At 38.4% G+C, this 22,652-nt stretch overlaps 1 protein-coding gene across 1 annotated transcript in view; it reads right to left on the bottom strand.

Annotated features, from left to right (window-relative positions):
- Positions 1-22,652, bottom strand: part of vapal (VAMP (vesicle-associated membrane protein)-associated protein A, like) — a 32,408-nt gene that overhangs the window by 5,794 nt on the left and 3,962 nt on the right. The window contains exons 2-4 of the mRNA XM_077222225.1: positions 6,346-6,498; positions 4,310-4,413; positions 2,623-2,703 (exon numbers count right to left, since the gene is read on the bottom strand). Of these exons, the coding sequence (XP_077078340.1) occupies positions 2,623-2,703; positions 4,310-4,413; positions 6,346-6,498 (338 nt within the window). The remainder of the gene's footprint in view (positions 1-2,622; positions 2,704-4,309; positions 4,414-6,345; positions 6,499-22,652) is intronic.

The following is a 22,652-nucleotide window of genomic DNA, read 5'->3' as shown; positions in this document are numbered from 1 at the left end:
GATTATATATAAATATCTCTATAAAGTTGACTATACATGTTTCTCCTGCTGACCTTTGACCTACCCTACTAAAGGCTCTCTGGCCTGAGCACGTGTCCTGCCTGCTCTGAGCTGTGACCTCTGACCCTGCAGTGCCCGTGGACCTCTGACCCTGCAGTGCCCGTGGACCTCTGACCCTGCAGTGCCCGTGACCTCTGACACTGCCGTGCCCTCTGACCCTGCAGTGCCCGTGACCCCTGACACTGCCGTGCCCGTGACCTCTGACCCTGCAGTGCCCGTGACCTCTGATACTGCCGTGCCCTCTGACCCCGCAGTGCCCGTGACCTCTGACACCGCAGTGCCCGTGACCTCTGACACCACAGTGCCCGTGACCTCGGACACCGCCGTGCCCGTGACCTCTGACACCGCCGTGCCCGTGACCTCTGACACCGCAGTGCCCGTGACCTGACACCGCAGTGCCCGTGACCTGACACCGCAGTGCCCGTGACCTGACACCGCAGTGCCCGTGACCTCTGACCCTGAAGTGCCCGTGACCTCTGACACCGCAGTGCCCGTGACCTCTGACACCGCAGTGCCCGTGACCTCTGACACCGCAGTGCCCGTGACCTCTGACACCGCAGTGCCCGTGACCTCTGACACCGCAGTGCCCGTGACCTCTGACACCGCAGTGCCCGTGACCTCTGACACCGCAGTGCCCGTGACCTCTGACACCGCAGTGCCCGTGACCTCTGACACCGCAGTGCCCGTGACCTCTGACACCGCAGTGCCCGTGACCTCTGCCACCGCCGTGCCCGTGACCTCTGACACCGCCGTGCCCGTGACCTCTGACACCGCCGTGCCCGTGACCTCTGACACCGCCGTGCCCGTGACCTCTGACCCTGCAGTGCCCGTGACCTGTGACCCTGCAGTGCCTGTGACCTCTGACCCAGCCGGGCTCCGGGTTCTAACACTGGCTGTGGCGGGAGTGTGTGGCGGCCGGCTGGACACCGGCGAGCAGATCTTCGTCCAGGCCAAAGTCGGAGTAACACTGATTATCTGTAGGGCTGCATAGTTTGCCCAAAATTGTGAGATTATATAAGAATATGACCTTTTAAGTATCAATTATTAATAATAATAAATATATTATTATTATGAAATACTAGGTAAAATAAAAACATAGTAAATAGGAAAAATAATATAATAATAATTTTCATTTTATTTTCATGGCTTTGCTAATTTATCAGTTTTCGAACGTTAAAAAAAGCTTTTATTTTGGCGGAAAACTGCAAGAATCCCTTAAAGCTCAACCGTTTATTTTTTAAGCGCTTCTCATAACAAGTTGATGAATATGAATATGCAAATTATCCAGCTTATTTTGCAAGCTATTTTCTTTTGCTTTTTTTTTATTACCCGCTGTAGGTAAAAAAAATAATACAACTATTTGCGCTACAAACCAGGGTGTTTATGATTATGATAAATTAAAACAGCATGATAACAAATACCAGGGGCCGGTTGCATAAACCGCTAAGACTACTCTTACAAGTTAGACACCAAATTGTTTTTCTTTAAGACTGTTCATAGCTTTTTGAAATCGGTTGCATAAAAACGTAGATTAGCCTAAATTGATACCGAAAAGTAACCTGACATCCCCAGACTCACTGCTCGTGGGTCACACTAGAACTTAATAAGACACCGTCTTAACATAATGGCTATGTTTATACAACCGGCCCCAGGTTGAAAGATTAAGCAGCATAACACTGTTTTTTAGACCTGGAAATACAAACTCAGAGCAGATGCAGATATCAGTCACTCGCCTGTAAATGAACACAGTGTCGCGCTTCACTCATAAATTAAATGAATAAATGCACTGCATATTTCAGTCTATAAATCACGCAGCCCTAGTGTGTTTCAGTGCTGGTGAAAGCGTGCACGCTTGTTAAAGTGGGAAATTACATTATAAGTGAAAACAAAACTGCTCAAGTGTTATTACTTTCAAAATGTGAATAACTTCAAACTTAAGAATCTCTAGTTACTGTAAAAATAAAAAAAGTTGAAAGTGGTTCAGGCGTTTTGCTAACTTAAGCAAGAGACCTTTTTTAAGATATGCACATGTTAAATTAATAATGTACATTCCTACATAAACTCATTTAATGGTAACATTCAAATGCAAAACTTAAATGTAAGTTTATTTATTCAATACGAATATGAATTAGAGGTCGATTAATTCTGGATTTTGCTGATACGATAATGTTTTAAGAAAGGCAATAAACTGATTATTGTGCTTATATACACTAGTAAAATCTATATATTGAATGTGTTAAATAATGTTTCTGATTATAAAAAAGCCCAAAACAGTGACGCATTTTGATTCTGAACATGCAGCGGTTGCATTTATTTCATCCAAGCTTTTTGTTTGACCATTTTAGACTTTTTATGATCTCAAACTTAATTTTTAAAATTGAATTTCAGGAAAATAAAATCACGTACAGCACCTTAAAAATAGGGTGAAGTTCCGAGTCGAGCTCTTTCTGCTATTAAAACACGTTTATAACTCGGTTTACAGCCGCATGGAAGAGGGTGGAGTGAAATACACACGCTCTCGTCTCCTCCCTGAACCACACACACACACACACACACACTCACCACTTTATCGTTTTCAGATGGCAGCTCAAACACACATCTGAGTTTGGAATCCATGAGCTCGTCTGGTTTCGCGTCTTTCCACTGAAACACATGAAGAACAGGCAATTCATCAACCATTAGCAGCTCTCACACACACACACACGCACGCACACACACGCAAGCACACACACACACACACACACACACGCACACACACGCACGCACACACACGCAAGCACACACACGCACACACACACACACGCACACACACACGCACACACACGCACACACACACACGCACACACACACACACACACACACGCGCACACACGCACGCACACACACGCAAGCACACACACGCACACGCACACACACACACACGCACACACACACGCACACACACGCACGCACACACACGCACACGCACACACACACGCACACGCACGCACACGCACACACACGCACCTGGAAGGTGCAGCTCGACCACACACACACACACACACACACACACACACGCACACACACACTCACACACTCACTCACGCACACACACACTCATACACACGCACACACGCACTCACATACACACACGCACACACTCACACATACACACACGCACAAACTCACACGCACACACACACACACACGCACACACAAACACACACACACGCGCACACACACACACGCACGCACCTGGAAGGTGCAGCTCGACCACACACACACACACACACACACACACACACACACACACACGCACACACACACACACGCACACACTCACACGCACACACGTACGCACGCACACACGCACTCACGCACTCACACACACACGCACTCACACACACACGCACTCACACACACACGCACTCACACACACACTCACGCACGCACTCACTCACGCACGCACTCACGCACGCACACACACTCGCACACACACTCGCACACATCACACACGCACACACACACTCGCACACATCACACACGCACACACACACACGCACACTCACACACGCACACTCACACACTCACACACACTCACACGCACGCACGCACTCACACGCACACACACACTCACACGCACGCACGCACTCACACGCACGCACGCACTCACACGCACACGCACACACACACGCACACACACACGCACACACACACGCACGCACTAGAGCATATCACTTTGACATGGATTTTCACCTCATATTTATTCTAGCTCCTTGAATTATTTTCCCAGTTGTCTGTGACCCAGTAAAGCCAGACCTGAGATGCATGTATTACAGAAACTTCCCATCTTAACTTTTGATTTTAGAAGTAATTATTAAACAGGATGGGATTTTTAGTTGGGATGTTTTTGTAATGCCCACAGTGTGTGTGAACAACCACTGCATTATTAATAAGATTTTTATGACTATTAATTCATGTCAGGCTAAAACAACTGAGCTAAAGGGTGTTTGCTGCCATCAGCTGGTGTGAACATGCAGTTACAGCAGCTCTCACACACACACACACACACACACACACACACACAACGCAGACCAGCTCAACACACACACAAACACACACACACACACACACACAACGCAGACCAGCTCAACACACACACACAACGCAAACCAGCTCAACACAGACACAAACACATCACAGAACAGCTCAACACACACACACACACACACACACACACACACACACACACACACACACACACACTCACCAAGGCTTCTGTGTCTGAGAGGGTTCCCGGGGCGAAGATGGCCTGCACCATGAACTTGTGTTTGCTCTTCTCGTTGGGGTCGTAATCAAACGGCTGCAGCATAACTGCGACATAAACACAAACATTAACAATATTATCCACTTTTCTATACACTTGTGTAATACATACGGTCTAAACTAATCTGCACATATTTAAAAGCTAAAAACTATGTTATTTAGCACAAGAAACAGTAAATAATCTAAATATGACAATAGTAAAAGCTCACATAACTAACTTTAATCTGTGGAACAAATAGAGAAATTCTGAAGATTTCCAATCATAATGAATGAAGTTTTAAAGCTTCAAAAAGAACTATAAAGCATCATAAAATGAATCAATATTCACTGGGTTATTCATGAGTTTATGAGCGAAGCACCAATGTCTGAATCACAAACGAATCATTCTTCTGAGTCGGATCTGTTCAATCCCTGGTGAAGAACTGTTCTGAATGATTCGTTCAGTGTAGTTTGACTCACTGAATCAATGATGGATGTTTGTGGATGATTTTCAATGAACAGTTTAGATTTGTTCACACAAATCCTGGAATATAAAGCACGGGTCACATGTAGGGCTGGGCAAATAAAATAAATTTTTTGATAAATCGTTTTTTAAAATGTGTTTGATTCGATATTGATTCTCAAAAGCCACGAATCGGTCTTTTTTCCCAATGTACTTCCGCAAAATTTCGACATAATATCTGATTGACGTTAATCTTATAACCAGTGTAGAGGGTAACTCATTACAAGTAACTTGACTTACGTAATCAGATTACTTTTTAAAGTAACTAGTAAAATTTACAACAAAATATCTGAGTTCGTTTTTCAAATAAGTAACGCAAGTTACGTTGTTTTCCCATTTATGGACTGACAGTTCTCCTGTCCCCATGTTGAGACAAATCGAAGTGCAGAGGCGTTGTGTGAGCATGATGGTTATTGTAGTTCTAGACTAAATGAGAGCATTCACTCATCGCACTGGCACAAGCCGGCAAAAAAGTGCTAAAAGCTTTTTGATAAACCCAATCGCTCGATTAACGCGCAGACGAATGTGACGATGATCGCGCCAAATTGGATACGAGACTATATCTCCGCAAAACTTTAGTGCATTGAGACGAAAATAGGTGCATGTCATCAAAAGCATTATCTGAGGCTACTTGCAGCGTTTCGGCACAGCGCCACCTAGTGGTCAGGAGATATGAAAAATGTCTCTTTTTGCTTGTAACTTAAGAACGGTTTGCCTAAAAATCATAAAACTGGTCTCTTAACTCAGTGCAGCATTTTTTTTAATGGTTTTAGCTTTAGTTAATTATAAAAACCCTGGCTAAAATGTGCCGTCGGAGAAGCACGAGTTAAAGACCACCATCTTGGCCAACAATTTCGGCCCTCCCAAACCCCTTCCATAGAAAATTAATGTTCTTTTCTGGCTGAATACTTTGGGTCCTGTGTTATAACCAAGCGTCAACCTTCCTCTCTCTCTCTCAAATCAACACTGAAGTGACTTAAATTGCAGTTCATCGACTGGCCACTAGAGACAGGCTCTAAAAGAGAGTTAATCCCATAGACCCCCATGTTAAAATGCACAACTTTACAGCAGAAAAAGGTGTCACACAGCCTGGTACAAAAACTGGTTTTGGTCTATAAAGCTAATTTTGTCTTTCATGACGACTGTGAGGAGGGTGAATTTCTTTATAACTCATTCTTTTAAATTATATTAAGCCTAAAAGATCTGCATAATTAGGGGCGTATTAGGGGCGTGGCCACTTGAGTGACAGGTGGATTGCAGCTGATGTCACTGCTAGCCGTTTGTCTGCTGTCTGTTAGCGTCACGTCACCTCAGCTAATCCGCCTCGCTGCACATGTTCATTTATCCGCGAGTGACGAGCGGCCAAGATGGCGACGGCCGGCTCCGCCCACTTTGGGCTTCAAAAATGCTCTTCAGAAACTCTACGGGTGACGTCACACACACTACGCACATATTTTTGTACAGTCTAAGGTTCTAACCTGAGATGGTGAGCGTGGCTCCGGGCTCGATGATCCCGCTGTTGGGTCGTACGCAGTATCTGCGCGGCGCTGTGGTCTTCACTTTGAAACATACTTTCTTCTCTGAAGGATTCTTTAGCTTCAGGTTTGCAGTGACGACATCTGTGAAAGGACCTGAGAAGAAGAGGAGAACATCACGACAGGAATTCATGAACATTAGGGGTGCGACGATATGAACATTTTGTCCGAGACCGATAATTCTTTATATTGTAAAAGCTGATAACCGATATAGGACAATGAACCTAAAACCAAATTTGTATATAATTTTGAGAGACTGATTACAAAAACACAAGTCTCACCATTAAAAGCCATGTCCTGAACACATAACTATGATGTTCTCATAATTTTATGACAGCACAAGTTGCACTTTACTGTATTTTTCTTTTTTGAAGTGATTCGGATAATTTTTCCAAGCAATTCAAAACCATCAAGGTGAACATCTGAAGGAAATAATCCATTATGTACAATCGGTTCTAATATATCGGCCAAATTTTCTTACGTGGTGCCGATAATGATAGCATTAAAAATGAACATGTACTTCCCGATATCGATGTGGTGGCCGATATATCGTGCATCTCTAATGAACATTCACACAAAATATATGACATTTTCTATCGTGTTCTTCTGAGTAAAATCTTAGAAGCCAATCAGAACATATTTGATGTTTTAATGTCCTTGAGAACTTTGTTGCACATGCAGCATTTTCACTTTCAATATGGACAGATAAATCCAATTATAACACTATTTTGTACTTTTGTTTTTGCTTATTATCTGCTTTAAACATTTTTATACATTAAACATAGTTTTCATAAAGGCTTTATATTACACATGATAAGGATGTTTAAAATAATGGATACATTTTTTTATGTATAATTTAGATTTTTCATCTGATTGATCAAAAAAAAAAATCGATTATCAAAATAACAGTTAGTTGCTGGCAGCCCTAATATAACGCATGCATGTATTCATCTTAAAATGCTAATAAAAATTAAGTAATGATTTTAATGTGTACAAACAAAAGTTGATTTACTTACTTCATTTATTAATTTTTGCACATCAACATGAAAATCCAAATGGACCATCTTTACTTTAACTCATAATATCATTTCACTGAAAAACTCATATCATATCATTAAAAATAATAATAATCGAGCGAGTGTCGTGAAAACAGAGATGCCGACACGTCAAGCAGAGAAGAGACTCGAACACACGAACACAAAGACTCCAGTGTTTCAGACGCTCACTGACGCCTGCCTTTATTGAATCATGTAATTCCTCAATTACCATAAAATCACAATTTACTGGCATTTCAGCTGCACCGTTTTTTAAGTCAAAGACGTCTTTAAACCTAGTTAACTGAAAGCACATCACGCCATAAACTCCCACAATCCACCGAAAAATAAAAAAAAATGCATGGAATGCAAAGCAGAAAGCAGATACTATTGCAATATTTTGAATTCGTTTTTTTTTTAAATCAGTTAACGTTAATTTTATTTTAAGCATTAAAAATGTTTGTGGTGAGAGATGTCATTGTGGAAAATGCAACTTTTATATTTATATTAATCAAGAACACGGTTTAATCGCTGCAGTCTGTGGAGCTTGCGGTTGTAGGGCTTTGAGTTGATCTATAACATAATTTGATTTATTTCAGAGCTGGTTTAACTGCGTTAAGATGCCGGAGAAACATATGATCCATAAATGTGGCAAAAATGGAGGCTATTTATTCTTTATAAAGACATCATAATTTAAACGATGTTAAAGTTGGCATGTGTGCTTGAACCGCACAGAGACGGTGTCACGACGTTAGCAGAAGAAATGACATTACCGGCACAGGAATGCGATGCACAAGAAATAAAATAAAAATTAAAAAAGGTTTTAATTCAACCTCCGTTTGTGAAATAATATTTTATCACGCTATTTAAAGAGTACAGTCATAAAACGCTTGACTGAATAAATAAATGATGGAAATTGTTATTATAATTTCAAATTTTAAAATTAATATATTATTATAATTTACATTAATATTATTAATATTAGGGTTATTAGCATAACTTCTAATTGACTGCTCAATAAACGCTCTACAATGCGAGTAAATAGCGTGTGTGTGTGTGTGTGTTCAATAAACAATTGATAAAATGATCGATTTTTCTTTTATGGCAAAAATCATTAGGCTATCAAGTAAAGATCATGTTCCATGAAGATATTTTGTACATTTCCTACCGTAAATATATAAAACAGTTATCTTTGTGAGTGAATGCTGCACGATCGCAAATATAAATGCACAACTTTAAAAGCAATTTTCTCAAGGTTTAATTTTTTTTTGCACCCTCAGATTCCAGATTTTCAAATAGTTGTATCTCGGCCAAATATTGTCCTATACTAATAAACCATACATCAATGGAAAGCTATGTATTCAGTTTTCAGATTATGTATAAATCTCAATTTAAAAAATGTGCCCCATGTGACTGGTTTCATGGTCTAGGGTCACATTTTCACTCGTAGAATGTAAACAACATACTTTATTTAATTTATACATTGTATACATATTTTAATAATAATTACTATTATCTTCTTCTCTTTTTTTTTTACAGAAACACTGAATGACCACCAACAATATCTTAAGCATCACCACCAGTCCTAAGTTCATTTAAAATGACAAATATGCATGGACACCAAGTTTTAGTTCTAATTAATAAAGTTCTATGATTAAATAGTACTTGATTATCATAATATATTGCTTGATTGACTGAAGTTAAGAGTGTACCTTCAGATATTTAAAAAGATGTGCACTTTTACAAAGATAAGCTGATTTGGTGTAATTATATATATATATATATATTGTGAGTGTGGCGAATAACCAAAACAAATGAACTATTGCAAGTTCTCTAGACTAATTTCTGTTTGCATGGTGTGGATAGCCATTTTCGATGTTGGTTTGAGCATTTGATTCATGATTTGAACATTGAATTATACATTTAATCATGACAGATTTATACAGGCTTTATAATGAAAATTAATAATCAAGAGTTTTAATTCAATTTTTATACAGTTCACACTTTCCCGATTGAGGAAATAAAATTGCAATTGAGCATTTGATTTATCATTTGAGCAGCTGTTTTGAGACATTGATTTATTATTTGATATTTTTAAGCATTCGAATTCTGCCGTGCTGGGAAATGCTGGTAAAATGACGTTTTTTACCCTAGGACTAGATATTATTTTGAAAATTGGTAAAAATAAATAAATGTTAAATCTGATTCTGAATGAAGAATAATATATTGATATATAGATATGAGAATACTGACATTTAATATTATTTTAATATATATTTCCTGTCCAATTTTTGTGTTACTTTAAACAAAAGAGTGGTTATTTTTAATGGCTTTTATTTTTTACTTCATATTCAGTCAAATTATTGAATTTAAGTAAAAATTCTAATAATAATACAATTATAAAAAAAAAAAAAAACTAATTTATAATAAGAAATAAATATTTTTTTTTTTAAAGTCATTTTCGGTTTCGGTTTAATTAGCGCGATTTCATATAAGCCTCTGAGCTGAGCTCCATATTGGCCACCAGAATTTGCATAGAAATTTATATGACAGAAAACAGGACAATTTGGTACAACAAGCATCTCTCCTCACAATCAAATCCCGCTCCAGCTTTTCCGATGGTCTTTTGGATCAGATGAACGGAGATGATGTGCAATTAGCCTTCAAAAGCCAGGATCTTATGACTGAGCATGTCACATATTAGTGGATTAGAGGAGTCCTGCAGGATCAAGGAATGGATGTATTTTTGTAAACACGGTCCAGAGCACCAGATGCTCGACCTTGGAAATTAGCTTCGGCTGAACTTGTGAGAAGGAGGATTGTTGTGTGCAACATGAAAAGTAAATGAACTCACATCAGAGAAGCATCGGAGGGAATCATAATCATATGCGAAGGATGAGAGAGAAATCGAATCAGAAGGAAAAAAAAACAAAAACGGTGTGACTTCAGGTCAAAGATATGAATGAACGTTCATGTTTCCCATTGAACATTATTTTTAATGCCAGATGACAATACAATAAATGATTGACATGTTTACAGTAGACATACCTGAATAACCTGAACACAGATAAAATCAACGTTTTTCATGCAATTTTGAGCCTATTTCAGACTAGTAGAAAGAAAACATCCAAAATACGCATTTAAGTGTTTATTTTATTGTACTTGATCTATCAGTAGATTTTAATACATATCTTTAAAGGCGGTGTGTATTCTGAAGGTTTTTTCATTTATCATATTAAATTAAAAACATGTCTGTTTCAGTCTAATTTCTGATTTATATCCCAATGAATTATGAATCTGGCTTTATTCAATGTTCATATTTTCTAGAAATGCATCCAAATGCATATTTAATTAGATAAAACCTAATTTGCATATTTAACGTAACATTTCAGAAAACCTTCAGTATTGGGATTAATCAACTGGGAACGCATGGATAAACCTTACATGAACACATGGAAAATGTCTATTTCAAGCCAACAACCTGCAAAAGCATCACACTGCAACCAAACATGATGCCAACATGTGATTTCTGCAGTTGATAATCCACAAACCGTTTGAGATAAACAAATTTAATGCATTTCGCTTCCACTAATGCAGACACCAACCTATGACTGCTAAATGGGGCATCAAGAAAACTCAATTGTTAAATTTTGCCTCAGGTGGACGCAAAAGCCTTCTCTTGGCGAGGTCAAAAAAAGTTCACCGTTTAAGGCAATCAGACATGACGGACACACTTGCATTAATTTCCCATTTCATGGTTTTTGGACAAGGCCATTACACGCACTGACCACACGTCTCTCAGGAATACACAGAATAAAGGGGCGGGGCCTGGTTGAGTTAGTAGTGTGTTGAACTGGCGGTTATGGTAAGGGGCGGGGCATTTCCCAAACACACTCGAAGCGCTCGGCCAATCACAACACACTGCTTTAAGAACTTAGAGATAGAAGTGGGAGAAACTAAAGAAATGGTGACCAGCTCCTAAAAAACTCTATTAATCTAGTTTAATCTCCTGTGTGTGTGTGTGTGTGTGATTTGGTTTCCTCATGTTTCAGGTGTGTATTCTACGAGTTACGGGCCTGAACTCGCGAACTGTAACGTGACCGCGAGGAATCCTCTCGGGAACGGACTCTCCTACGAAGACTTCTCTTTCCCTGTGTTTGCTCTGAAAGATGAGATCAGACTCAGGTCATCCGTAAAGTGTGTGTGCAGGGTCCGAAATTAACTTTTTGGCTCACCTGCCACGGGGACTGGTAGATGAAAAAATCCACCAGCCAAGCATATTTTTTACCGGCCAAAATAATAAACAGCCTTTTTGTGTCACATATACATTCATTTCAGTACATTTAATTGAGATAAGTATTATGTTGAATGAATAAGAGTACATAGAAGTCAAATCAGAGCAACAAATATAAGACATGGAAGATGTGAGCATGGAACTAGTGCTCATAACAGTACATTTGAAGGTTTTGTAAAACTATCAGATACTTTACCGAAAGTAAACATAAAATTATGTTTTAAAATTATATATATACACACACACACACACACACATTTAGCTTTTTTGTTTGTTTGCTGCATGGTAAAAAAAAACAGTATATATACCCTGTATTTGTTAAATCATGGGGTGCGTCGACACGCGCAACCACACGCGCCTAAAGACATATTTCGCTGAGCAAGCACAATGAAGCAAGGCAAGCGAAAAGAAGTAGCTACTGTGTGGGACCATTTTGACAGAAAGGGCGACGAAGTTACTTGCAAAATATGCTACGTGGTATTAAAATAGCAGTAGGCCTAGTGCAAGTACAATGCAATATCACTGGCGAAGCAAACATCCACAAGCAAATGAAAGGCGCTTTCCGAAATTGGCCACTCTAGCGAGACGTCATCTCTGTATTCCCGGGACATCTGTGCCATCGGAGATCCAGACTCACCCCACATCATGTAGACATATTACTTTTTTAAGTAAAAACTAGACAAGCTGTGGATTGAGGTAGGCCTGCTATTTTTATTTGACGAAAAAACGTAGTCTGATGAATAAAAGCGGTTTTTTCAAAGCTTCAAACTGATTCAGTGTTTTCTTTTTGTCATCTTAATTTGTTAATTCTTTAAGTTAAAATAATATATTTAGTGTTGGTCTATTTTGGGTGTGGAGAAGGTTCACACACGCTTCTTGAGGCACACACACACACACAAGGTCTCTCGCTCTCTGCAGTGCGCGCGCTACACGGTTTGGAGCACAGTATGAGCGCGCTCTTTCTTTCTCGCTCGCTCTAGATTCCTGGAGATTTGAACTAATTTACGGGCATCAGGCAGCCGCTATCAATATGCGGGAGACTCCCGAAACTTCCGCAAGACTTTGGATGTCTGGAACATCCACCCGCCAGTGTGGCGGATAGCCTGTTGAGATTTACTCGCCAAACGGAAAATCGACCCGCATTTGGCGCTTGGCGGGTGCTAATTTCGGACCCTGTGTGTGTGTGTGTGTTCATCAGTGCAGTTTTATACAGCATCTATTCTGCTTTCCTCATGTTCACCTGTGTTTAGTGTGTAGTATTGTTGTTTGATCAGGCATAAGAAAAAAATTTGTTTGGTTCCGGTTTCCGACCGACCCTGTCAATTTATGTGCGACCCAAATTTATTTTATGAGCTTGGGGAAGAAATAATGCAAATTATCTAAATAAACAAATAAAAAACTTTGAGGCGAACTATAATTTATGTTTTTGTACAGCACCGTATTTGTATAGCCTGTTGTCCTCCAGCAATGCGAACAAACGAGGCAGCCACGGGCGTTCACACATCGTTGTTGTCATGTAGATACACTGCTGCGCTCGTGACAGGGCGCGTGAACTGAACGAGCAGAGATAGAGATAGAGAGAGAGAGATAGAGAGATAGAGAGAGAGAGATAGAGAGAGAGAGATAGAGAGATAGATAGAGATAGAGATAGAGAGATAGAGAGAGAGAGATAGAGATAGAGAGATAGAGAGATAGAGATAGAGATAGAGAGATAGAGAGAGAGAGATAGAGATAGATAGAGAGATAGAGATAGAGAGATAGAGAGATAGAGATAGAGATAGAGAGAGAGAGATAGAGATAGAGAGATAGAGAGAGAGAGAGATAGAGATAGAGAGATAGAGATAGAGAGATAGAGAGAGAGATAGATAGAGATAGAGATAGAGAGATAGAGAGAGAGATAGAGAGATAGAGATAGAGAGATAGAGAGAGAGATAGAGATAGAGAGATAGATAGAGATAGAGACATAGAGATAGAGAGATAGAGAGAGAGAGATAGAGAGAGAGATAGAGAGATAGATAGAGAGAGAGAGATAGAGAGATAGAGATAGAGAGATAGAGAGATAGAGCTAGAGAGAGAGAGATAGAGAGATAGATAGAGATAGAGAGATAGAGAGAGAGATAGAGATAGAGAGATAGAGATAGACAGATAGAGATAGACAGATAGAGAGAGAGAGATAGATAGAGATAGAGAGATAGAGATAGAGAGATAGAGAGAGAGAGATAGAGAGATAGAGAGAGAGATATAGAGAGATAGAGAGAGAGATAGAGATAGAGAGATAGAGAGATAGAGAGATAGATAGAGATAGAGAGAGAGAGAGATAGAGAGATAGAGAGATAGATAGAGATAGAGAGATAGAGAGATAGAGATAGAGAGAGAGAGATAGAGATAGAGAGATAGAGAGAGAGAGATAGAGAGATAGAGATAGACAGATAGAGATAGACAGATAGAGAGATAGAGAGATAGAGATAGAGAGATAGAGAGAGAGAGATAGAGAGATAGAGAGAGAGATAGAGATAGAGAGATAGATAGAGATAGAGAGATAGATAGAGATAGAGAGATAGAGATAGAGAGATAGAGATAGAGAGATAGATAGAGATAGAGAGATAGAGATAGAGAGATAGAGAGAGAGAGATAGAGAGATAGAGAGAGAGAGAGAGATAGAGAGATAGATAGAGATAGAGAGATAGAGATAGAGATAGACAGATAGAGATAGACAGATAGAGAGAGAGATAGAGATAGAGAGAGAGATAGAGAGATAGAGATAGAGAGATAGAGATAGACAGATAGAGATAGACAGATAGAGAGAGAGAGATAGAGATAGAGAGAGAGATAGAGATAGAGATAGATAGAGAGTCCCGGTCGCGCGCGCACACTCTCTCTGCGGAGCCAGGCGAAAGTACAGGCTTCACCGTCTCAAAACTAAGCACTGTCTTGCTCTCTCTCCCTCGCACATATTAATCTAAATAAATTGACACGATGGCAAGGTCGGAAGACTAAAGTTTCATGTGGAGCATTCCGAGATTTATTTTTTCCTGAATTACCGCTGGGTGGGAATTGTGCTAAAATACGTTGCCTTATCTTCTCTGCAAAGCGTTCCACACATTCAGCTGACATATAAACCACACTTTAAATAAAAGAAAAAACTATCCTGTGATGAAATGTTTTCTGTGATGACGACACAACTCTTGTGGGATGTCCTAACCGCCGGGATAATCACACAACACGCACACGTCCGATAATGACACGTCCAATTCGCGAACTAATGACTCATTTGAACCGATTAGTTTTAATGAATGGTTAAAACAACTGATCTTTCCAACACTGAACTCACGAGACGTCTGACGTCCCGTTTGCCCCCGCCCACACATTTAAAATCAGCGTGTGTGTGTGTAACATGCTGGGACACACAAGGTGGTAGAGTACATGTATAGGTAGGCTATGTTATGAAAAAATAGAGTAGCTTTTCCATCGCTACTGTAAATAAAAACTAAAAAAAAAATATGAATAATTTCCTTTCTATCACTTGCTGCCACTGGACAAAAAAACAAACAAACAAAAAAAATATTCCTACCGACCCATGACCTCAACTGACAACCAACCGGAACCAAACTTTTTTTTTTATGCCTCATGAGAAAGCTCCAGTTATTCTCTATATCAGTGTTTCTGAACTCCTGAAACGCCTCCATTGTATCTTGAGTTTCTTCCGGGAACGAACACGTCACAATATTCCTCATTATAATAATTCATACGCAGAATAAAGGGGCGGGGCCTGGTTGAGTTAGTTAGTAGTGTGTTAAACTGGCGGTTATGGTAAGGGACGGGGCATTTCCCAAACACACTCGAAGCGCTCGACCAATCACAACACACTGCTCCAACCGACCAATCAGAGCACAGTGTGCTTTTCAGGAGGAGGGGCTTCATAGAGACAGGAAGTAAACAGAGCGTTACTGACAGACTGGGAAGAGAGGAGCCGCAACAATGGAGAATATGAGGAAAATAATCAACATTCAAGCAGCAGAACCTGTTCTAAACCAAAAACAACATCAAGACTCTGTAAAGGGGTATATAATGGGCTCTTTAAAGGCACACAAAATCGAATATAAAGTCCAAATCAACCCTGTTTACTTTGATACACATTTTGTTCAAAGTTGCTCAATCCTCTGGTCTTCATATTTAGCCCCTGGACTGATTTCAGCCGCTGTCATCACAGCAGGACATCTCATAACCTGATAACAGTGACAGAATAAGGACACACACACACACACGAGTGTTTTCCTGGCTGCGAGTGTAAGATCTTCCTTAGGCCTAGATAAATAAATAATACAGAGATGCACAGTGAGGGAAAACAGACATCAGGGCTCTACTGTGTGCGCATTTCACTCACATTTGCGAGAGAAATTTACTGTGTGTGAACGTGAATGTTTAAATTAAGTCTATTTAAAGGCCAATTCTCACCGAGGATGATAACTATTAAAATAACGATAAAGTTTAAAACTCATTCTCAATATAAAAGAACAGCAGAGTTCACACCACAACGATATATCAATATAATATGAAACAAGTGCATATATTTATTTAATTAAAAATCACAGCTTTAGCGATTTCATAATCGCATGAAGCCAAAACACGATATCAGTTTTATTTCAAATAATCGTAGACAGTGTAGACAACACACATCTGTATACTGTATCAGTGTAGACAGTCACTATGGATTTGGATTTGGGATTATGGATTTTTTCCAACCGCGGTTGAAAAGCAAGAAATTCCCGAGGTATAGCGGTAAACCGCTTTAAATAAATATCAAATATAGCAGAGATATAATCAGGACACGGAGGCGCCGTCGCGTGAACTGGAGCTCGTCTCATAAATGAACCGAAACTCAGCGTATAGGCTACTTGCCTCAAAGACATGAGAAATAAATAGAAAGCTTGAAATGTCTACTTTTAAACAAAATTCAAAACGAAATGATAAAATTGTAGGCTACAGTAGCCAAGTAAGGTAAAGTCAGGGTTTGCCGATGTGCGTTTTATTTAGGCTATTTATTTATTTTAGTGCCTGTGTGCCGATTGTAATTCTGGGGATACAACATAGGCTATACTAGGGGCTTTAGCCTTTAAATATCTGTTCTGCATTGGATCAGTCTCCTTACTAGAACAGCAAAGAGCTTTCTAGCCTCGCGGCAGCAGCGCCTCACGTCGCTCATAGACCTTAAAACAATCAGCGGATGCGGGCGGGTGCGGTTTTGAACATTGGTCATAAATGTAGATGGTGGACGGATGAGGAGTTTTGTGATGCGGTTGCGGATGAAATAATAGCCCATCCACGCATCTCTAATACAGATGGAATGTTATTACGTGTCATGGAACATCGCGCGCCCCAACTCGCGAAAGGTCGGATTTGCTCCATCCTTTGATAAGTTTTGTTTAGAAAACCTTGAATCCATGTAAGGCACACTGTCTACACACTGTCACCGATATTTTTCCCGATATTTAAGCATTTTCCCATAATCGGGAATCGGTTTTGTAATATCGGATTTTCCGATAAACGGCGCCATCTTGTGGCCGTTTTGAGAATTCCGCCATTGCAGCCCGCGTCTGAGGAGATCAGTCAATAACAACTCTGTGCACAGGTAAAGTATATGTTCTACTTGCTTTGCTTTAATTATTCAACTTTATTTAACATAACAGACATGCATGCAGAAATGATGTTTGAGACATAAATGCCTGATATAGTTTATTTATGCAGCTTGGTTCTAAAAAATTGAGACGAACTCATTGAGCCACGTAGCGTAATCCGTCATGTCCTTCCCCAATAAAGACGTAACTTTACATGAATTAAATAAAACAGACATGAATGAGTGCATGTTGAAAATAAAAGCGCTGAATTTAATTCTCTATCTGTTGTATTTGCTCACCATTAGTCTCGAAAAGTTCGTTCATATTGCTGAGCACTCACTGGGTTGATGATCAGGAATGCTCAAGCACGGCCACTGAATGAAACTTTTGACAAGATTATCTTGTTTAAACACCCTAGATTATATTATCATTTACTACATAGCAATTATTTCGCTAATACACATCTAAATATAGCCTACCGCTTTGTGGAAATTAATTATTTATTATCTGCACGCGCGATCGCGGTTGAGTAGCCTATATATAGTTATGTGTAAATGCATACATAAACAGCACTTTGTCATAAAGCATTTCATGATCTAGACCGACAAAAATATTAATAATAATTAATAACATACTAGTTGGAAAATGCAATGATGTATATGCTGTTTTGTTTGTTACTTTCCTGATGTTATAGGCTATTCCAGCTAATATTATGCAGTGAATTAATATTACCCAGTGAATTATTCCTCACTCTTAGTTTAAACCTATTAAACGCCACATAAACCTTCTAAAACTGTTTAAAATGAATTACATTTCTGCAAAGGTGATATGACTCCCCTGTCAATTATGTTTTCCATATGAAAACATTAGACTTTTAACATTTATTTTGCCTATTGTTAACATTGTTGCTGCTGATGCTTATAAATGATATGTATAATTTAGATATAAATTATATAATGCAATAATATAAATGTTTTTATTGTAATTTGATTAGTTTACCATTTATGAAAACAAATAAACATATCCAAATATGTTAGAATAGTTTTTGTGCTTTATTTTTTACCTCATCAAAGCTTTTATTTTTAAACAAAGACACTTAGTAACAGTGCACTTTATTTTTTACTCAGACCCCTCTATTTATTTGTGTATAAATATAAAGGTTTTTTTTTTTTGTATGCAAGGAGGGAGTGATTGTTATAAATAAAATGGTTTGTTCAGTTCATTTGTGTTGTAATAATTGTGCCAAAAACAGAAGTATAACAGTAAATAAATATCGGTTCTGCATATCGGTTATCGGGCACATACACATGCAAATAATCTGTATCGGTATCGGTTATAAAAAATCAATATCGGTCGATCACTATTTTTAATGATAATTGCTGATGGCAAGTTGACAAACATGATTATTGTTAAAAAAAATGATATCCAACATATTATGTTTTAACACAATTTTTGTTAAAACAAATTTACACAGACATGTTGTTCAGATGTGAATATCTGAACTAAAAACAAACTAAAAACATCTAAAATATATAATTCATTTAATTTTTATTTAAAATTAATTATATATAAGGAATATAAGGATAAAGAATATAATATATATTATATATAATATATAAAAGAATAATATATGGATAAATTGATTAAATAAATATAGAAAGACTGAAAACAATTGTGTGAACGTAGAGCCGCAGAATGGAACGGAATGGAGGTAACGTTACCCAGCAAGCTAACAGGCTTGAGTAAAGGACAGGAGAAATTATGCATTAGTGCACAAGCATTCGCTGAAAACCACTGAGTACAGTGACTAAAAAACAATATTTTACTGCTGCTGTTATTAACTGCCTTTATATTTAGTGCTTCGCTTTGTAAAGTCCGTTTTAATTTAACCTATTTCTGCGGTAGCGCTATTTTAATCCATCACTTACGTTGCGAGCGAACTGATTGCGCAACCTGATGCTCGAGACAAAATACAGACATCCCGGAAGTCCCGGGAGTCTCCGGCATATTGATTGCGGCTCCCTGATGCCCGCGAATTAGTTCAAACTCCCGAAATCTAGAGCGCGCAAGCAAGAGCGCGCATGCGAGACAGAAGCGACTGCTCCAAACCGTGTAGCGCGCGCGCTCGGCAGAGCGCCTGAGGGAGAGAGACCTTGCGTGTGTGTGCGTACCAGTAAACGCTCCCCGTGACGTAAGCAGACCAACTAATCGATAATGACATTCGTTGACAACGATTTTCATAATCGATTATAATCGATTTTATCGATTAGTTGTTGCAGCCCTAGTTCTTTGTTTAGGCTATACTCTTTTGCAATTGAACGTGATAGTTCAAGTTACTACTTAAATATCTCATCAAAGCTAAAAATCATATCTAGTCAAACCGCATCACGACATCGCTACAAATACAGTATGGGATTAAAATCAGCGAACATCAATAGGCTTAGACTACGTTACCTTGTTTCAGCGAGTTAAGTGTATTAAGTGAATTAAGTGTGTAATGATCCCACACTTTAGACAATTTCTGCCGTTTATTTACATATTTATTCTCTGCCATCGCGCAAACTAAATTCAAAATATATGCTTCCTGAACAGGTCCGTGTGAATAAACAGTCCGTGTGAAACAACCAAATCCCTGCGCCGCGCGTATAGTGCCCGTCATAGGAATTTAACGAGGCTTCGAGACAGAGTTTTTGCCTCGAGGATTTTTTGTAATCGAGTAACTCGAGGAATCGTTTCAGCTAGGGCCGCACAATTAATCAAATTTCTAATCGCGATTACGATTACAGATAACACGATTACGTAATCGTTCAAAGCCGCGATTACAAAAGAATATCCACTCTGCGTGTGTGTTTAGAGCATAATTATGTTATGAGAGACGAATCACGACTACCAGGCAGTGACGTAAGTGTACGCTGAAATAAAAAGTCTTTCACCTCAGAAAAACGGACTTTACTGTCCTGTCAGCCGTTATACTGTGCTCGTAGCGCGCACTCTTCAATTGCACGCGCAAATGCGGCGGCGCGCGCTGTGTATCGCTTCACTGTATAAAGTGCAAAAGAAACTACGAGCAACATCATTACAATGTAAATTATTAAGTGACGAAATAAAAGTAAAATAACAATAAATCACGTGTTAGCTGAGAAGGATTTCCACGCAGGTATGATTTTCATTCACCAGGAGCTGTTTCATTAACAGTTCTTGTTAGTATTGTGTATTTACCATGGTAAGTGTCGTTTCCATAACCCAAAAATGCCACTTTATTTTCACTTTGTGTTATTTTTTTATATTATTAAATGACTGTGGTGGCTCATATCAACATTGTATTAACAAAAACTAGTTTGGGACTGCTATTTAATTGCTTTAGCATAGTCCTAATGTTTATCTATTAGTAGTCTTTACTATTAGTCATTCTTACAATTGATGTGTATGTTTAGTAAAGGGGGACAGTACTTGTGTGTGTAAACAATTTTTGTGTAAACATGTATTGTAATACGCCTATATATATTCAATGTAAATTGTGATAAATTAATCGTAATTAATAAACGCAATTACAATTTCAAGGGAATAATCGGCAATTATGATTTTTGTCATAATCGTGCAGCTCTAGTTTCAGCCCTACTTTGAAGCACTTTGAAACTAGGGCTGCAACTAACGATTATTTTGATAATCGATTAATCGGACGATTATTTTTTCGATTAATCGGTTAATCGGATAGAAATTAAATTAGATTTTTTTATAACTTTTTTTTTATAAATTTATATTATAACTAAATAAAACCGTAAATCAGGGTATTTATGTGTAAAAGTGTACTTTAAAAAGTGCAAAAGCCACACATTGAGTTTTACTAATATCAATATTTGCATTGTTTTTAATGATAATTGCTGATGGCAAGTTGACAAACATGATTATTGTTAAAAAAATGATATCCAACATATTATGTTTTAACACAATTTTTGTTAAAACAAATTTACACAGACATGTTGTTCAGATGTGAATATCTGAACTAAAAACAAACTAAAAACATCTAAAATATATAATTCATTTAATTTTTATTTAAAATTAATTATATATAAGGAATATAAGGATAAAGAATATAATATATATTATATATAATATATAAAAGAATAATATAAGGATAAATTGATTAAATAAATATAGAAAGACTGAAAACAATTGTGTGAATGTAGAGCCGCAGTAGATCGCGTTTGAAAAACAATTAAAACTTAGTAGACAAATGCTATAAAAAGAGAACGGAATGGAGGTAACGTTACCCAGCAAGCTAACAGGCTTGAGTAAAGGACAGGAGAAATTATGCATTAGTGCACAAGCATTCGCTGAAAACCACTGAGTACAGTGACTAAAAAACAATATTTTACTGCTGCTGTTATTAACTGCCTTTATATTTAGTGCTTCGCTTTGTAAAGACCGTTTTAATTTAACCTATTTCTGCGGTAGCGCTATTTTAATCCATCACTTACGCAACGTAAGTGATGGATTAAAATAGCGCTACCGCAGAAATAGGTTTGCGAACTGATTGCACAACCTGATGCTCGAGACAAAATACAGACATCCCAAGATCCCGGAAGTCCCGGGAGTCTCCCGCATATTGATTGCGGCTCCCTGATGCCCGCGAATTAGTTCAAACTCCCGAAATCTAGAGCGCGCAATAGGGGTGGGAATCTCTAGGCATCTCACGATTCGATTCGATTACGATTCAGAGGCCTGCGATTCGATTCTAAAGCGATTATCTGAATCTTTTTGTGTGTGTGAATATAAATACTTTGCTTTAAAAGTACAAAGTAATGCCCCATAAAGAATTAACGTACAATATATTTCATTAAAATTGCAAAGAACCAACAGGAAAATAAACGTGTGCCTGAACTAGCAGCATACTTGCAGTAAATTAATAATATAACAACAACAGGTGTTCTGACGATTCATGCTACCCATTGAGATGTGATACTTACTGGTTATGCGCATGTGCAGACTCATTTTTCTTCTGCTTACCACGCCCATAAATCTATGCATCCTTGCTGTGGAGACTTGTAGGAAACTTTGACAGGTCAAAGATGAATATTTGATGATAATTTTACTTTTCACACCGTTTTAAAAAATAAAAACAGTACATTATACTGTACTCTTAACTTCGAATTTTATTATAATTTTATTTCATATAATATCATTTTTACTTGTTATATCAAATGTGATAATTGCTAGTTCATTTAAAATATCAAAATATGCTCCCCATACACTTACCCTGATTAAAATGAAATAACGATGTCATAATATTGTGAGATTTACACCATT

The sequence above is a fragment of the Siphateles boraxobius genome, unplaced genomic scaffold (genome assembly GCF_051911475.1).
Source record: "Siphateles boraxobius isolate OS27281-9 unplaced genomic scaffold, OSU_SipBor_1 86, whole genome shotgun sequence".
Taxonomy (NCBI): domain Eukaryota; kingdom Metazoa; phylum Chordata; class Actinopteri; order Cypriniformes; family Leuciscidae; genus Siphateles; species Siphateles boraxobius.
Note: the sequence above shows the minus strand (reverse complement) of the source record. Positions and strands in the feature narration are given on the sequence as shown.